Consider the following 17,414-nt stretch of genomic DNA (forward strand, 5'->3'; position numbering starts at 1 on the left):
AGCCAGGGATGGCGAGAGGGGTTACATGACGCAGGCAAAGATCTGACTCTACCCTCAGACGACTCATCTCTTTTCAAGAGATGAATAAAGGCTGAGTCAAACCTGGATCACGGTGAGCAGGAATTGCGGTAAAATTGCCAAAAAAAAGTGTCACTCAACAAATTAGAAGTAAAAAAAAAAAACCCAACGGGCTGTGTATTGGAGTTTGAAAAGGTAGATCAATAGGAACGGGAACATACCGTGCTAGCGATGAGGAGCGCTGTGTCTGTGCTGGGTTTTGCTGGTTAGGTAAGAGGAGGCAGAAAGGAGGGAAGAAGCAGGAGGGAGCTGGAAAGTGAGGAGGTTTGGCGGAGATGCTGGGGAGGCAGAGGACTGTCAGTGCCCCGGGCAGTGAAACACTCCATGAGGAATGAGTAGCTGGACGTTGCTGGGGAAGGGGAGACAAAATCCGGGCTGAAAGGCAACCTCTGAGGGAGAAGTCTGCCTAATTCTGGGGATAAGAAGGATTTGGGTCAGACCACCAATAAGCTGCTCTCCCACCCCACGGAGCAGGGTGGCTGTCATGCTCTGGCGGCGAGGCGCTGGCGGGATCCCACCTTCCGAGGAGGGGGGGGACGGACACACGGACATCCTTGTCACCGGCATCCCGCAGCAGGACCGGGGCAGGGGGATTTCACACCCCCCCCCCCCCAGGGCCGCTCCTACCCCGCAGCCTTTTTGGGGCCGGGGACTTCCAACCGGGGGGGTGCTGGCGTACTCCCGCTTGTCATGCCGGGGCTGGACGAACCTCGGCAGCATGCGCCTGCGCTGCCTGCCTGCCTGCCTGCCTTCCTCCTCCTCCTCCTCCTCCTCCTCCTCCCGGCCCCTCCTCCCGGCTTTAGCGGTGCCGGCTGCCGGGAGCGGGCGGCCGGCGGGGCCGCTGCCGTCCGTGTCCCCCCCCCCCCCCCCCCGGGGTTATGCCTCCCGGCCGGGGCAGGGAGGAGGTCTCCGGCAGGAGCAGGGGGCGGTGATACCCCCCTACACCCCCCTTACATCCCCCCCCCCCCAGCCCTCCCGCCCCCGGGTGCGGCGTGGGGAAGGGGTGCGCGGCCGCTCCGCGGCGGAGGATGAGGAGGATGAGGATGCTGAGGATGCGGCGGGCCGGAGCGGAGCGGGGGTACCCGGGGAGAGCCTGGCTGTACTGCTGGCTGCTGGGCTGGCAGGCGGCCGCCCTGCAGCTGCCTCCCTGCGAAGAGGTGAGATTCTTCCTCCTCCTCCTCCTCCTCCTCTGGGGTTTTCCCTATCCGTGGCAGGGGGTTGGGGATGCACGGGTGCGGGTGGAGGGTGGCACCCCGGGAACGGGGGGGGGGGGGGGGGGGGGTGTTGCTGGTCGTTGGTGCTCCCCCAGCGTTGTCCGTGGGGTCGGACCCACGGAGAAGGAGCCTCCGCCGCGGTGCTGCTGAGGGCTCTGTGGGGCGGCCGAGCTCCCCCCCGCATCACGCGTGGAGGGGCCCCCTTAGCCGACGGTCGCGAAGCCCCCCCCCCCCCCCGCCCCGGTTGTTGCTGCTCCCTTCGGTGCGTGGAAATAGCAGAGCCCCCCTCCGAACGAGGAGGGGCTCGCCGCTTTTCAAAATCCCGTGTTAAATCCGCGCAAAAGGAGGAGAGTAAAGGCGGGGGGGGGGGTGTGGAGGTGTCCCGACCTCCCTGTGTCAGGCAGGGGTGTCCTAGGCTGAGCCGAGTGTGTGACATGGGGAGAGAAACTTTCTGCCTCTCTCCTGCTATAAAAACCCGAAACAGGAGGGACTTGGTGTTTTCGGAGCAGGGACCGCTCTGCGGGGCTGTGCGGGATGTGGGAGCCGAGGCTGCCGGACAGGGATGCCCAGCCCTGGGTGGCCCAGGAGCCCCGATGGAGGGGACGAAGGCTGAGCCTCTGCTCCAGGGTTTCCATCCACACTACTACATGCAGGGAGATCCTCTCTGCTGCTTTTAAAGAGCAAGGGGGTCTTCCCTGTGGTTTAAATCTAGGCGTAGGGGCGAGGAGGCTGGGTACCACCTTCCTAAACAGGTCTCGGTGGCTGGGGCACTGCTCTAGCAAGCAGAAACCTGTAACTGGGTTGGCAGCGGTCGGTCCCCTTTCTCCTACCCCTCCGAGGATGCTCTGGAAACAGAGCTTCCTCACCTCTCCTGCTGCAGTTGCGCTGTTTAGCAAGAAATGATTTGTATATGCTCAGACTGGGTTGGTTGTGGGTGACTGCAGCCAGGTCGAAGCACTCGGCCGGCGAAGGGTCCTGATCCGTGTTTGGGGGGCTATTGCAGTGTGGGACCTCCTCGGCTGGGGGTGCAGAAGCCCGTGTCTCCTCCCTGTGGTGAAAGCAGGCATCCCTGACCCGGGGAATATTCCCTCCTTGCCTATTGAATCGACTTTTTGTCTTCCAAGTAGCAAAGCCTCAGTGGGAAAGCTCAGTGCTAGTCTAGCATGGGAAATCTTGCAGTAGGGGGACATGTGGGATACCCAAATCGGTGGCTGTTTTGGGCATGTTTCTCCTAAACGTTGGTCAGCCTCAGAGAGGGAGATTTATGTAGCCACCTGCTTTGAATTACCTATCTCCCTTTTCAGCTGGTGAAGGGAAACAGGCCCTTCTAGAGCTGATCTCATCCTAAACTGTTTGCTTAAAAAAATGAACCTCTGCAGATGGTGAGAGGTGGCAGCTGAATCTAAGCAGAGGTACCAAAGGCGCAGAGCTAGTATTTTAAGCATTACATATCGGGCTTTACGTGTGCAAATTCTCTCCTGTGCCCCACTTCTGTGCCCCTTTGGATCTGGACCTGAGTTCTTTTGCTTTCTTTTCAGAAGGATGGACATTGTTGTTTTACTTCAGTTTCACTTAAATACTCTTTGAGACAGAGACATCCCTCACTCACATGGTTAAAAAGCTTGTACGTTACTTGTGCTGGTGTGTATGTGCAGCCATGCAATCATATGTCCCAGGGAATATAATTACAAACATGTCCGGATGGAGAGGGAAAAAAAAAAAAAAAAAAAAGGCTTGCAAAGAACCAGGGTAGCAGATCAGCTGATTTACAAAAAGGAAGAACAAAAGTTAATAGTTCATGTAAAACATGGCTAATACCTGGCTATTATGTGTCAGTCTCAAAACTTTGCCGTTTGCCCTAATTCAGCCTAATTCGAGTGAACTGGGTTTATTGCCATTAAAATCATGACAGCTCCCGTTGTGATTGACTCTGGTTTGGGCAGACTCAGACAGGGATGAAGTCGCGCAATGAGAAAGCACAGCCTGTTAGAGGGTATTGCAGTCCTTTGAAGACTTAGTAAAGGTCTTACTGTTTTATACCCAAAAGGCTTGAGAAGCACAAGGCTTAATGCACTGGCAGGTGGTTAATTTTGAATCTATAGGGGATCTTTCCTTTAGCTGCACTTTCCCCCCTCCCTTCCCTGACAGCTTGTTTTTCTGTTTCCTCACTGTTATGAGAAATACGGCTATCTGCCAGTTTCTGAGATTTCTGCACTGGTACAGCATTTGGAGCAGTGGGATCTCTGGCTATGCCTGAGGCTACATGGTGCTCTGATAACATAGATAGTAAAAATAATAATGTATAGCAATGTCACTTTCCAGAAACCTTTTTGTCATTGGTTTCTTTCATCAGGGACGGTCGTAGTTCAGCACTTTAGGAAAGGCATGTTTGTGCTGCAAACCCAGTGTACGAGCAGCTCAAATGAGTATTCCCGTGGGTTTTTTGGATTAAATTGATATAGCCATAAGCTTCTGGCATAATAGCGTTCAGTCCAGGCTGTGGTGTCCGTTACCATCACGAGCTTCCCCTGAGCTCTCTGATGCCAGCAGTTAGTTTGAAGGTGATTTAGGTTCATCTTCAAGAGACAGAGGCAGACTCTGGGCTTGGATGGCCGCGGTACCTCTGGGGTGCAGAAGCTGGGACACCCACCTCTGTATCCTGTGCTTCTGGTAACTTGGTAACTTAAATCAGGACAGTGGTAGAAGAATAACTGCTTGGTGAACTCTTTCTGCTTATGCCAATGATGAACGGGATACTAATGCAAATGTTTCATGTGTTGCATAAATTATGACTTCAAGTGGAGTTGATGACACCCGTGTTTTTCACTGCCATTACATACACATTCAGCTATTATGATGGAAATGGTGAGATGTTCATGCCCACCCCCCTGCCACTGCAGAGCGCATCTTTGCTACATCTTGTTTTCCAGTGTTTTATGCTTTTTCTAAACTTTCCAACTGAATGAATCTTCTTTGGCTTCCCCTTCGAATTGCCCAAATCTGAAAAGATTTTGCTTTTAGGACATTTTAACTGATACTCAGCCTAAATGGATCTTCTCTTTATTTCATCATTCCTTTCTCTCTGTTGTTTTTGCAACCATAAAAAAAAAATCACTGAGTGACTCTTCTCTTACTTCCCATTCAGCCGAATTGTTTGCAAAGAGAGTTATGGAGTATCTGAGCTGCTGGCAAAAATGTTTTCTTTCATACTCCCTGTTTGAGTCTCAGTTACTATGCAGATTGAGAGCAAACACATATGGTTTTGGTACAGATAATAAACGTGATTCCGCTACATTGGATGATTTACCTGCCATTTCAGTAGGCAGGTAAACCAAATATAGCATTATAAAGTGACTAAGTGAATGGAAAGGGTAATGTTAAATGCCTTCTATAAGGGAAAGTATTTCTGTACTAGTCTGCTGGAATACTTCTGGAGAAGATAAAAATGATAGAAGAAATTTATTTGGACAATGAAAAAATCTTTTATAAAATCACTTGCAAGACAAAGCCAAGGAAGTCTTAAGGAGGGAGGGGAAGCATGAACTTGAAACTGGGCCAAGTACAGCAGATTAAGTATGTTGAATTTTGTCAATTTTCATGATGAGAAAAGGTTAAAAAAATGGGGTGGGTCTAATTTAAGCGTGAAGTATTTTAAGGATATTAGTATCTTAAAGCAAGGTACTAGGTGCTAAGCTAAGCAGCCTGGGAAGCAAGGTGAAGTTCTGCCTCTCCATGTAAAGGATGGAGAGGAGATACCTGTCAGTCGTGGAAGGACGCTATGTAACAAAGCTAGATAAAAGTCAGCATGCTTGCCACCCGATATACGCGGCAGGAATAACAGGGGTGTCTGCCGGAAGGAATCTGAGTATCCTATACACTCTGATATTGTAAGTGAACTGTACCTGCTTGGGAAGAGGGTTGGGGTCATTGTGGATGGCTCTGTAGAGACAGCCCATGTGCTCATGATGAAATAAGTTGGACGGATGATAAAAAAAAAGAACAAAACATGTAAGAGTGTTTTTTTGCCTTATCATTAGCACTCAGGAACCATGAATGTTGTGTTTGTTCTTTGACTGGTTAATAAGCATATAGTGATCACAGCAGAGGGTGGTGCTGTCTAAGAAGGGAGTAACTTGAGGGAGGAAGAGAAAGAAGAACATGCATTAATGCATGGGGTAGAGAAAATTAATGAGATGCAAATCTTTAGGACAAGGTAGAAATAAAAAGGCTTTCTGTTCACTTGAAAGGGTAAATGCTGTTACTCTTAAAAGGTAATACTTTTTTCTTTTCATGTAACTGTAAACAACCTCTTGATCTCTGGGATTCATTTAGTCTCTGTTGGCCTTAAAACCTCTGAAGGGAATAGCTCATTGCTAAACATTTAGGAAGGAATTCTCCTAAGTCTGTTCCCTCGCTGTCCCTTATCGGTACCCTTGTCCCTTTCTCTGAAGCATCTGCACTGCCTATTTTGGCAACATAGCAGGAGCTATCTATACCAGCTGCTGGGGTGATCCAGTGTTGTATTCCCTGATTTCTAAACACCCTGAAACACCTTAGACTCTTAATTTATGAACAGTTCATAGTCAGCAGAGGCGGCTGTGGAAAGAGTCCTAGACAGATCATATTATTTTTATCACCTCTTGCTATGCAGACTTGTGTCTTTGAGGTGAAAAGAGAAATGTACAGCTTCCATTTGCCACCGTGATGGATGGTCATAAAGATGAGGAAAGAAGAGCAAAAAACCATGCTATAAAACTGCTGACAATAAAGTCGATGGAGTGGAAACAGGTGCACAAAAGGTGAGAAGACAGATGCTGAGACACAGGTACCACAGCAGAAAGCATTGCCACCGCAGCAGGTAGGCAGACCAAGGTGGGAGGTGGGGGGAAGCACAGGAGGAACCGGTGAGGTGTCGGAATTGAAACCTGAGAAGGAGGACAGATGCTGGTATAAAAAATGGAAAGTGAGCCATGGTCATAATGATTCAAGAATAAGAAAATTAGGCACAGTGGAAACTGCTATAACAGACCATAAATTTGAAAGAGTAGTAGACATTAAGCCAACACAAGATTGCATTTCTTCCACTATCAAACACCACTTGATCATTCAGGATGAGTATTTATCATCTATAAAAAAGCCCATGATTTTATTTTCTTCTTCCCCCCCCTGCTTTGTTCCTCATAACTTGTGTAGATTTAGGGAGGGCGAGCTTGGACAGGAGCTCTGCTGGGGTTCCTGACACATCCATGCATGGTGCTGGTGGGGACCATCGCTGAGCTGGGTGCCAGGATGGGTGTATGCAGTGATTTGGGTTGTCAGCTGCCTCCTCCGGGCCACATTTTCCACCGGGTGTTTGTTGGGAAGGCTTTAGCAGTGCTGTGCATTGCTTTATGCTGGCTGATGACCTGGGTCAGAAACGCTGGAATCACTTGAAGGAAAAGCCTTGCCTGGAAGTGGGACCCCATGCTCAGCAAAGACATTGGCAGGGCTCCCACCGACCGCAACGACCGCGGGGCAGAGCCAGGGGTTATCGCGACTTGCAGGGCTCACTCTGTGGGCAACGGGGAGATGCCATCAGAGCAGGCTTCCCCCATGTCATATGTGTAAGTTGGCTATCGATGCCTGCTGAAGGAAGTTAACTACTGGTTAAGTAGAAAAAAAAAATTAAAGTGGAGAACAGATATAGGTTGGTAACAAGAAAGGCAGCCTTGAACTCCTCATGCTTGAGATGGGAAAGAAACAGTGTTTGGGAACAGGTCCCACATGTCTCCCAGATGTCTCCAAGGTTTTTCTAGGTGCTGCTACTGTGAAGGTCCCGTGCTGGTATCCAGCATGGCTGTGTCTTTCCTAACTCTTACACCGACTTGGAAAAGAGTGTTCCTCCCACTCTCCCTTGGTAATATTTTAGCTCTTATCCTGGACCTGAAAAATCTGTTTAGGTTTTGGCTGCTTGTAGTGGAAACATTTTGGTTTTCAGCCTTTTGAAAGAGAAAATCTCTGGCTTTGAAGAAGAGGAATAGTTAAAATCCCTTTTTTTGACAACATCCTTTTTTTAAAAAAAAAAAACAAACAAAAAACTTTCAATTGCAAAACATTAGCCAAATCTAATAACGACCTTGCTTCACAAACATTGTGATGCTCACTTTTATAAATAGTGCCGGACAGTAATTGCTGTGCACCTGGGACACAGGCTCACAGCTGATTTAAGATGATCTAAGATGACACGTGCAGCTGAGCTGCTGGCTGCCCTGTGTTGCTACTGACGATCCTGTCTCTGTGTGCTGAGTCAGAGCAAACGTTGATTCGGCTGAAAACTAACCTGCCAAAAAAAAAAAAAAAAAAAAAAAAGAAAAAAAAAAGAAAAGGGTCAGTGTTTAGCTGGGTGTGTGGCAGAGATGATTCAGTGTTTAGTCTCTGAGGGGCTACAGGTAGTGCAGGAAGTTTTGGGACCCACCAGGCACAAGGCTGGTCCCCTGTTATTTCTTGAACATAGAATTTTGGTTGGATAGAGCTAGCCTGGGTTTACACTGAGATAATGGCAAGGGGATTGTATTTCCTGATATAAGAAGAAGAAAATGAGAGATTTGTGTGTTAAAGGTGTGAGAGAACTGGGTTGTTGCTCTCTGTTGTGGAGGTCTGTGCTCTGGCTTCAGAGATGCAAGTGCCATCTCTGTAAGGAAAGGCGGCTGGCTGTAAGATATGTTTTCAATGAAAAAAAAAATAATTTCAGATGACAGGCTATTCCCAACTAGAAAATTCCTTTGACAGAGAATTTTTACTGCTACAAAGAGAGGGCAAATCACTCATCCCATTTTCGCTTGCTGATATGGCATTAACCTCTCTTATCTGTTAGTGTTTTATGGTCAAGAAATGTAACACATAACAGAGATGGTTTATGGTGGTACTTGAAGATTATTAGAAAGTACCTACAAAAATGATAGGAACTGTGTTATTTGCTGGTGAAAATGCTGGGAAGCTCAGTTTTCATTTGTTTAGATTTCGTTCCACCTTAGAGGTGCAAATATTTTCCAGGGATAATCCACAGGAAAGTGGCTCAGGGTGTTTGGGATTGGTTGAAAGGATATGCCCATCCTGCCGAGTACAGGAGCATCAGGAGAAGAGACTCATGTAAACAAGGCGAGCTGCTCCACAACACTGGACCTCTTTCAGTTACCAGGGTAGACCCAGCCCAAAGAGCTATTTTTTTATATAATAATTACCAATGTAGGTTACTAATGCTAATCTTATAATCCAATTTGATGAAAACCCCCTGCTTTGGGGAAAGGGTGAACTTTCCCTCTGAGGTTGGAACTGACCTGAACATGCTCAGAGGTATTTTTGATGTAATGAATATGGTCAGAAAATTGAAATGCATCAGATAACCAAGCTAGAGGAGGAAGCGATAGGGAGTGCAAAACCTGAAGATTCCATTAACATAATTGCTGCTGGCTTGATAAAGTACACTATACATTTAACAGTAGAGAAATCAGTGTCTAAATTGATTGTACTGTCCCAGAAAACTAAAATGCACTGAGGTGGCAACTTTTAGCAGCAAACTCAAGGGTAAAGGTGAGCTAGACCTCAGCTGTTGACTCTTAAAGTGTTAAATTCCCATAGTGTTTCTTGTGGCATGTGAAATCCTTCTGGTTTTGTACTTACTCTCTGAAGTTTCTCAAAGGAAGATCTTCACACAGGCCGGCCGTGTTTTATACACACGTAGGGGTGGTGGTGTGTCTTTTGAGAGACGTACGTCAGAAATGGATGACTTCTGATTTTTCCCAGCCTTTTATATCCATGGCTCCCTCCTGCTGGCAGGTCAACAGTGCTGATCAAATGCTGCTTGTTTCTGGTTAGCTGCTTTTTATCTCCAGCTCTGTGGTTCCTTAAAGCAAACGAAGAAAAAGAAAGATTTCCCAAGACAGTTCTTTTCTTCGCTCTTTTGTTTGGTCTTATTTCATCCAATTTTTAAAAAATTCAGACTTCTCTTGAAAGGAAAGAAACAGAGGCCCTAACCAGACTCCTTTACAGCAGGATTTATGCTTGCGTGGAGGGAATATGAGCTGACGTGCATCTCGGAGATGCTGGGGGGATGCTGCTCTGTAGAATTGGAGAGGATAAATGATTCAGCTCTTCACACCGCACCTTTATTGGCAAGCACCTGCCCTGCAGACCTGCTGATGAGCAGCTTGTCTTGCCTTGTGATAAATGTCAAGTGTCCTGGTTAGTAAGGTAATGGCTGTCTCCCCTAGTGCTGCTCAAGTAATAGCTGAACCCAGGCCAACTGTGTCCTCTTCCAGAAGACCAGACAGGGTGACTCTGTCGATTAATGCCTGTTTTTGATGCTGAATATAGGATTCACCAGGACTCTGAATTCTCCTTTTTTTGGCTGAAAGCCCACTGTGCTCTGTGTTAGCCTCTGCATGGTGAAAGGCAGGGGATCCATAGGCATTGCTCAATCCTGCACCAAAGCAGCATGTCCTGTTAGTGTCAAGGCATCCTTTAAGGGATGCACAGGCCAGGTATCACAAATAGTTCAGCACTGAGACTTGCAGTCCTACTGAAATAGCTGTGATCGATGATCAGAATCCCACTCAACCTAGCTAAGAGGAGCCATAATATAAAAAAGAATCAATTCCCATATCTTTTTGTTCTGCAGTATTTTTAACTGCACTTAAAGCCAACCCTACTTAAATGTTTGCTGGCTTCTCTGAAGAGTCATCGCTTTTTAGTTCCAGCTTTTAAATTAAAAAAAAAAAAAAAAAAAGCTGATTTGCAGCATTGCCCATTGCAATACTGACCTGCTAATCTCTTGAACTGCTTTGCTAAACAAGGGAAAAGATCTCCTTAAAGCCTCATCATGTGGTTATGCAGGAATCGCAGCTTTCATTTAAAAAGGGGGAAAGGAAAAGGTAAGTCAGCCCCTCAGTATTGCAGAGAAGAGTTGGAAAATGTGAACCTTGTGAAGCGAAAACCTGGAAAATTAAATGAACTGGAGCTAAGTTGCATGGTGTTTTAAAGTCCTGTGGCACTTAAATAAGTCATATGAATTTGATGGGGTGGAAGCAACGATGCCTGACTCAAGGTTCTGGGAGGCTTTATGTGACTGTTACTGAAAGTACAATCTGATTAACAAACTTTGCCATTATTCAACTTTAGTGTTTACACTGTAGATAGTCTGATGGGGAGATCCAGTGGCACCTCATTGGGCACTACACATGCTGGAAATAAAACTAAATTATTGGGGCAAAATCCTGCTTTCATAGGCAGTCTCTAGCCTGCTAAACATGATGGGCCCAAAGAGCTCTGGTCCTCGAACTGTCAAGATTGCCCCAAAGTTTGTTAATGTGCTCCCTGACATGGATTTGCCCATGAAAGCCGGGACAGGATGGGACATTGCAGTAGAAGCTGTGATGAACTCCCACAGTAGTCCTCCAGTTAGACAATAGAGATGAGTGGAGGCAGTTTTGTCATGGAATGACTGTAACTGGGTAGTTACTTGAATACCTATCAAGTTAGGAGGGCACGTAGCACCCTCGTAGTTCTTCAGGACAGCAGAATATAAGTGTGAACAGAAAACTTGCTCCAGTGATCCATGCATAGTCCAAGCATGAGATCCTGGTGTTGTGGAAGTAGCTGAGCACTGGGCAGAACCAGCATTTCATACCATAAAAAGGACTTATCTTGCTTTTAACTGTACAACTTGGGCAGCTAGTCTGACCTAAATGTCTAGTTGTCAAGACAGAGGCAATCACACTTCAAGACTAATTTTTCCCATCCTGAAAGGGTGCTGTGATTTTTCTGCTGAATGTGCCCGTTTTCTTCCACTGACTACAGAGGGACTCTGGCTTATGTCAGGTAGATGCTCAACTTCTAGTTATCTAAAGTAAAATTAATCTGGACCCGTCAGGGGAATTAATCTTCACTGTAATTTAATTACCTTAGCTGTTACAGAAGCTACAAGGTTGCTTTGCAGTGCTCTGTAAGCTGCAGGGGTGAAGGTGTTTTGATAAGGCTGGGGCATCGCAGTGGTGGAGCTAGGTCTCTGCAATGACCTGATTACACTGGAGAAGGGACCTAAATCTTTGCCTCTGAGCTGCTGAATTAAAATGGAAGCACAGCAGGAGCACAGCCTTGGTCCTTAGTTCTGGACAGCTATTTGTGAGTAAAGAGTTTTATTGTTTTGCCTCGTAGCGGCTTCCTGCAAAAGGCACATTATCACACAGCAGAGTCCCTTCCTATCCAGGGAATAATTAACATCAAGCTCGTGCCAGTGTAAATTTCTGTCCATGATATATGCAGGATTAAACCTAACATGTAAGCTTGCTTGTAATGATCAGCTTGTAATTTATTGCAACCGTTTGTCAAATGGGCTAGACCTTGTATTTGGATTTAATTTCCCAGTGCAAAAAGGCGGGTGTTCAATTTATGATTGCTTACAATGTGCATGATTACAGGCTGACTGCATTACCCGGGCAGGAAAACCAGCTATGAATGCATTTCTTTCTTCATGTTGTAGACTGGATCATATCTCGTGGGCGCAATCAATAGCAAGGGACGGCTCAGGAATGTGTCTGAGCAAAACTCTGATCTCTTCCTTGTCCTGCCTTTCCCCAAAGTCCGTGGGCTGATGAGTCACTGCTGATTGATTTGAATGATACAGCCCTTGCAATAACGCGCTACCCTGTCCCTTGAAGAGGGATTAATGGTGCCGCAGCCAAAGCTCTGCCTGCTGCTGTCAACCCCCGGCTGATACCTCAACCCAGCCTTGGTCCTACACAAGAGGGAAGCTTGTAGCTCCAGGCACCATCTAGCTGCTAGAAATGCTAACAAATTTGGATCTGTAGCTGCCTAAAAAGCTGCCTTAGCCCTATGGGTAAATCTGGACTTCAGAAGAAGTGTGCGCTGAGCAGGGCTTGGCTAGACCCTGCTACTGGAGATCATTTTGACTGGGGTTAGCAGCGTGAGTACAGAGAAGAATCTAGGAGCTGAACGCAGCCGATGGCCGAGTTAAATCTAAGATGCATTTTCTCCATCATTTGCTTAGCTCAGGCTGCCTTGGGCTGCTAGCTTGTCCTTGGTTTTATTTATTAGTTATTCTTGCAGTGGAAATGGACTCTGTGGGCTTGGAGGCAACCCAAGAGGGCAATATTGGATGAGGCTTCCTCATAAGAATATCCAGTTACATATTTTTCTTGTCAGGCTGTGATTTAAGATCTTGCTTTGTTCAATGAACAGGGTTATTATTTCAGACACATAATACAATTAAGCACTCAGAAAGGGCATGGTCCTATCCTGAGACAAGCGGTTGCGAGTCAGGCAGAAGTTCCTGAGCTAAACCTCCCAAACGTGACCTCCCTCTGATGTTACAGGTGTCATCAGTCTCTTTTTTGTCTTCCCCCCCCTCAAACAGAATACTCATAAAAACATGCAGCATTCCCAAAGCTGAGTATCGATGAAGGTTCAGCTAAAAATTGTAAAAAATATCTTATTTGCTGTGGGTTGCTTTTTTTTTTTCCTGTTTGAAAATATTCAGCCATCTGGTCAGCAAACAAATAAAATGCTGCATGATATTGGCAGCAAAGCATACACTGAAAAACAGCTAATGGGAGAAGAAAACAATTCAGAGTCTTTCTGTAGTCTGGTGGGTTTTGCAGTTTTTTCCCTACACACAGGACTCCTGAGATAAATTTGTGTTTGTAAAAAGCAGAATCTGGTCATGGTCTTCATATAAGTAAGTGCAGCTTTGGCAAACGCTAAAGTCAATAAAAATATTTCTATTTTTACTTCCCCCCAAGGATTAATTAGGGTCAGTGAAAGAAGCACAGCTTTCTTCATTATCAGAATCCTTACTTTGTAATCCTATATGTAACAATTAAAGTCCTGACTCTAAACACGTTTTCTGTCAATGTGACCACTTTGGTTAAAGTCCTGTGTTGAGGAAATTATGCGAGTTCAAGTTCTAGAGCAAATCAGTTGTATTGACACAGAAGTGACTAACACCTGTAGCTCTTATCCCTCTTCTTTTGGGGATTATACATATTGGTAGAGGAGACTTTGTTTTGGGGTAATTCCTTCCACAATGAAGGTTTATTTCACTTTATCTCTCCCCGGCTGTACCTAAAACTCAGCCTCTGAGGAAGTCCAAGTCTGAAAGGGAAAAGCGGAGCTCCGAACTGAGCCAGACCCTGTCCCCATGGCTTGAGCGAGGAACACACCAAGAGCACACAGACCTGGGTCAATAGTGACGAGGAAATGAGGGACGGGCTTTTCACAGCTGTACCCTGCTCCTGCCAGGTGCAAGCCAAATAGCTAGCAGATATTTTTTCATATAGTAACATCTCTCAGGATAGAAAAGGAAATGCGGAACAAGTGCTTTTGGTAGGAAATTGTAGAGGAGGTGACAGGGCAGAAAAATGATACAAGATCAGATGAGCCAGCATCACCCAGACTTCCTTCTAATAACAGCATTGTTCCTTTTCTAATATTTTTCTGCTGCCTAGTGCCCTATGAAAAACTCGCACACCTAATGGAAACTGATAACCGACAGCAGAGGGGCAGGAGCAGAAGCTTTGTGAAACGCTCGTGCGTGTGCCTGGTTTGAAGCACATGAATAATTCCACTGAAGTTTGAAAACCAATGCCTTATTTAATATGAAGTTCATGCTTAAATACCGTGCTGGATTAAGGTCAGGGAATTCTGTGAATTGCAGAAAGTCAATACTCTGACATAACTGAGATATATTACTGAATTTAAACCTTTTACTCCAGTAAACTGAAGATTTTCCTTTAGGTGCAGTGTTGAAAAAAATGCATTGACTGGTGTTCTTTAAAAGTATTGAAACGTTAAATCAGTTTGGTGCTCATTTCATGCTCTCTTTTGTGGGTTTTCATAAAAATACTTCTTTTGTTCTGTATACATTCAGCGGACTTTTTAAGACTAACTGATGATGTCCTTTTATATGCTTTTTAAAATTTAATTGCGTAGCAGATTGGACAGGATGCTGCTGTGGGACTCTGCTACTGGAGAGGAAATGCAATGAAATGGGCCACATTGATTCCTCAGATGATTAAATCTGGCCATAGTTGAGGTCTTCTCTGGATTAAAGTGGACAACTTGTAAAACTGTATTACCTTTATAGTGCTCCACATGAACCTGCTGGGAGCCCTGCGAGGATGAGACAGGCGGTTTGGTGACAGTTTGTGGACTGAATCCTTGAAGATGTATTTTCCCTGTGGATACTGTAACTGCAGAAGTTAAACTTGGTTCAGAGCGGTGGCTCGGTGAGGTAGTGGCCATACGGAAGGAGATGCACAGGCTCTAGGATGCACTTGCACATGCCCCAGAAATGTTTATTTTGCGCTAAATGGCTCACTCCGATAGGAGGAGACTCGTAGATAAATATGCTATAATGGTTACTTTGACATTTGCTCCATCTCTCTCATTTTTCTCAAGTACATAGATATATTTTTCCCACTGAAATTATCAGCTCAGGTCCTCAACTGAGGTAAATTATTTTACGCTACTCAGCTGTTTTATGTCTAATGTAGTTCTAGTTTGTTGACTCTACACATCTCAGGAGCACACAAAGTGAGGTTTTTGCTGTGTCCTTTATTTTGAGAATATAAAAAAGGACCCAAATCTCTAATCTTGTCTTCCATCTGATAAAGAAAGGATGTGACAAGGCATGACAAGAAGTGGGTTCACTTGGCTGGTGCTTAAGGAACTGCTGAAATTGGGCACAGCATTGGTGTAGGGGTTCAGAAGGAGGGCAAGGGGCAGAAATAAAAAGGAAAAAGTTGTCTTGGGGAATGGAGAGCTGAGTGCCCCAGGGAAGCCTGGGGAAAGCTTGTACATCTGTTGAGTGGAGGCCGCCTGGGGCCAAGATCTGCTCGTTCACCTTGAAGCAGTTGACTCATCTGGTTGCTGTCCATCTCAGATCTGGAACCTCCTGATGGCCTTGACTCCTTCACAGACGAAAGCTCAGCAGTTTTCCCCCTGGCTTTAATACATCTGTTGGGATGCTGCAGGTACCTTCAGTAACTGCCTTCTTGGGATTTGCTTCTGGGCTATTAAATAATTATACCATGAACTCTTTTTTGTGCAGATTGCCTTCTGAATAGGCAACAGCCAGCAACATCTATACTCAAAAAAATAAAAGTTTCTCTTTTCATTTACGAGTCTTCAGCCTTGAATAGCTGGGAATAAAACATCAAGGTCGAAAAGGAGGAGGAATGAATAAAATCCAGCATATTAAAAGTTATAATTAGAACTGTGATCAACTTTGATACTGTCAGGCCTTCTCAACTGTAATAACTGTGTAGCTCTGAATAAAAAGCCTAACCATATTTGCAGTGAAACATGAATCCTGTTCTTGGAGAACGTTTTGGCTTATTACACAGTGCCAGCGTGTGTGAATTAGAGTATGCTGTACTGAGATCTCGTGGGTGGCTTTATCTAGTGTCCATATGCACACAGTGTTTGCATAAGGCGTACTGTATAGTTGACGTTTGTGAATAATAGACACTCAAATTTACTTTCCTGACAACAAAAGCTGGTTTCTGTGTATGGAAGTGACCTTGTGCAAAGAGTTCTCTGCCGACGTGTCTGGAGGCTGCTCTGTTAGCGTGGTAGAGAGTAGGCGAGGGGCACCCGGCCAGCTGGGGACCGTCCACCCTGATGGCACCACAGCACACGGGGGGGTACCTGAGCACCTGGCGTCTCAGAGCACTTTGGAGAACGTCTTCCAACGCTACCCAAAGCTTTCCTTGCCGTAGGGAAGACAGACGAGTGTCATCACGTGCATGGTCTTGGAAGAGCCTTCAGCAGTCAGCATGGACATCACCTGCGGCTCTTGGCTGAAGCGGGATGTGGAAACTCCTCGCAAATGTGGCACATGGAGTCAATGTGTCATTGTTCCCTCTGCAAGGCTGCTTGTTTGCTTTGTGCTGTGCCTGTTGAATACCAAATAACAAAACGTGAGGATTTAGTGAGTTTTCTCCTTTATAGTTTCGTAGGTAGAAATTTATGATAGTGGGGAAGGGAAAATACTATCAAATCAAAAGTGTGAGGCACTACACCTCTTTTTACCTTTTTTTATTGATATAAAAGGGTGGATAAGGGATAGATTCCCAGCAGTTAACAAAGCAAGTACTTAAGCTGCGGATAGGATGCTTAAATATTGATAGTTAAAAAGCTGTAGCCCATTAATTCTCCTTTTGATGGGCCTGCACGGGATCGTGAATATTGGCATTAAACCTGACATTTTTTACTTAAGCCTAACATCTCTGTTAATGCTTGATCTTTCAAGCTAGTTGGCTTTAATATCACAGGTGTAAGCCCTGAGAGCCTACTTCAGCAAGGCGTTTAAGGGATTGGTCTTTCTGGGTTGAGGTGAAGATGTGCCCAGTAGTACGGTGACCCGGTTTTCCATCACAAACTTGCACATGCAGTGACCTGAAAACCTCTTGTCACAAACAAGAACAAGTGAAAAAAATGTTATTTTTGAATACTTTTATTGAGTATTGAAATAGGGCTTCCTGCTTTGCAAGAGATAACCTCAGGAAAAGGCATTACCATTGAAAAGGCTGGAAACAGTGGATCTCATAACTCCTGGAAAAGCTGATTCTTGCTGTGTGGAAGCAAAGTGATATGAAGCAGCGTGATGAATACTTGTAGGGTAGTGTAAAATAATCACCGATGTCTTGCCACAGATAGTGAAAGTATCACTGAAGAAGTTTAGCCACATAGCAAGTTGTGTGTGTGTTTATTAAACTTAAAATATTATTGCATGTGCATTTCAATGCTTGTAGTGAGTGAGACTCTTAGAAAAAGAAAAAACAAACCCACAAAAAACAAGCCCTCATGGATAACCCTTAAACTGTAAGATTTTCTTGTCGTGAATATTAAAGAACAGTTGTCATGTATAGATTGATATTAATAGAAGTAATTCTCAGTTTGACAAACTACGTATATTTGTCTGTAAATATAAGAGGAAAATAATAAAAACTCATAGAAAGCTCATGGCAGTTAATATTCACTTTATGGAACTGGATTAAAACTGTCCAAATATTACTGCTGGGTGACTAAAAGACTGGATGACTCAGCAACATTAGGACAATGAAG

The 17,414-nt window shown here is 45.4% G+C and overlaps 1 protein-coding gene across 2 annotated transcripts; it reads left to right on the forward strand.

Moving 5' to 3' along the window:
- Nucleotides 1–694: 694 nt before the first annotated feature.
- On the forward strand, nt 695–16,843 carry LOC115342277 (putative uncharacterized protein C1orf229). 2 transcript variants are annotated; one of them, XM_030016354.1, is made up of 2 exons: nt 695–1,235; nt 16,067–16,843. In XM_030016354.1, the coding sequence occupies exons 1-2, from the start codon at nt 797–799 to the stop codon at nt 16,318–16,320; spliced, it is 693 nt and encodes a 230-aa protein (XP_029872214.1). In that variant the 5' UTR covers nt 695–796; the 3' UTR covers nt 16,321–16,843. The 2 variants fall into 2 exon arrangements, with proteins under 2 accessions (XP_029872214.1, XP_029872215.1); XM_030016355.1 differs by lacking the exon at nt 16,067–16,843 and adding an exon at nt 5,944–6,490.
- The last annotated feature ends 571 nt before the right edge of the window (nt 16,844–17,414 follow it).

This window comes from Aquila chrysaetos, chromosome 5 (assembly GCF_900496995.4).
Source record: "Aquila chrysaetos chrysaetos chromosome 5, bAquChr1.4, whole genome shotgun sequence".
NCBI lineage: Eukaryota > Metazoa > Chordata > Aves > Accipitriformes > Accipitridae > Aquila > Aquila chrysaetos.

Coding starts and splice junctions, on each gene's coding strand:
- LOC115342277 (XM_030016354.1), top strand. CDS start 797: ATGCGCCTGCGCTGCCTGCCTGCCTGCCTGCCTTCCTCCTCCTCCTCC. Junction 1,236..16,066: donor AGCTGCCTCCCTGCGAAGAG/GTGAGATTCTTC, acceptor TCCTTGCCGTAG/GGAAGACAGACGAGTGTCAT.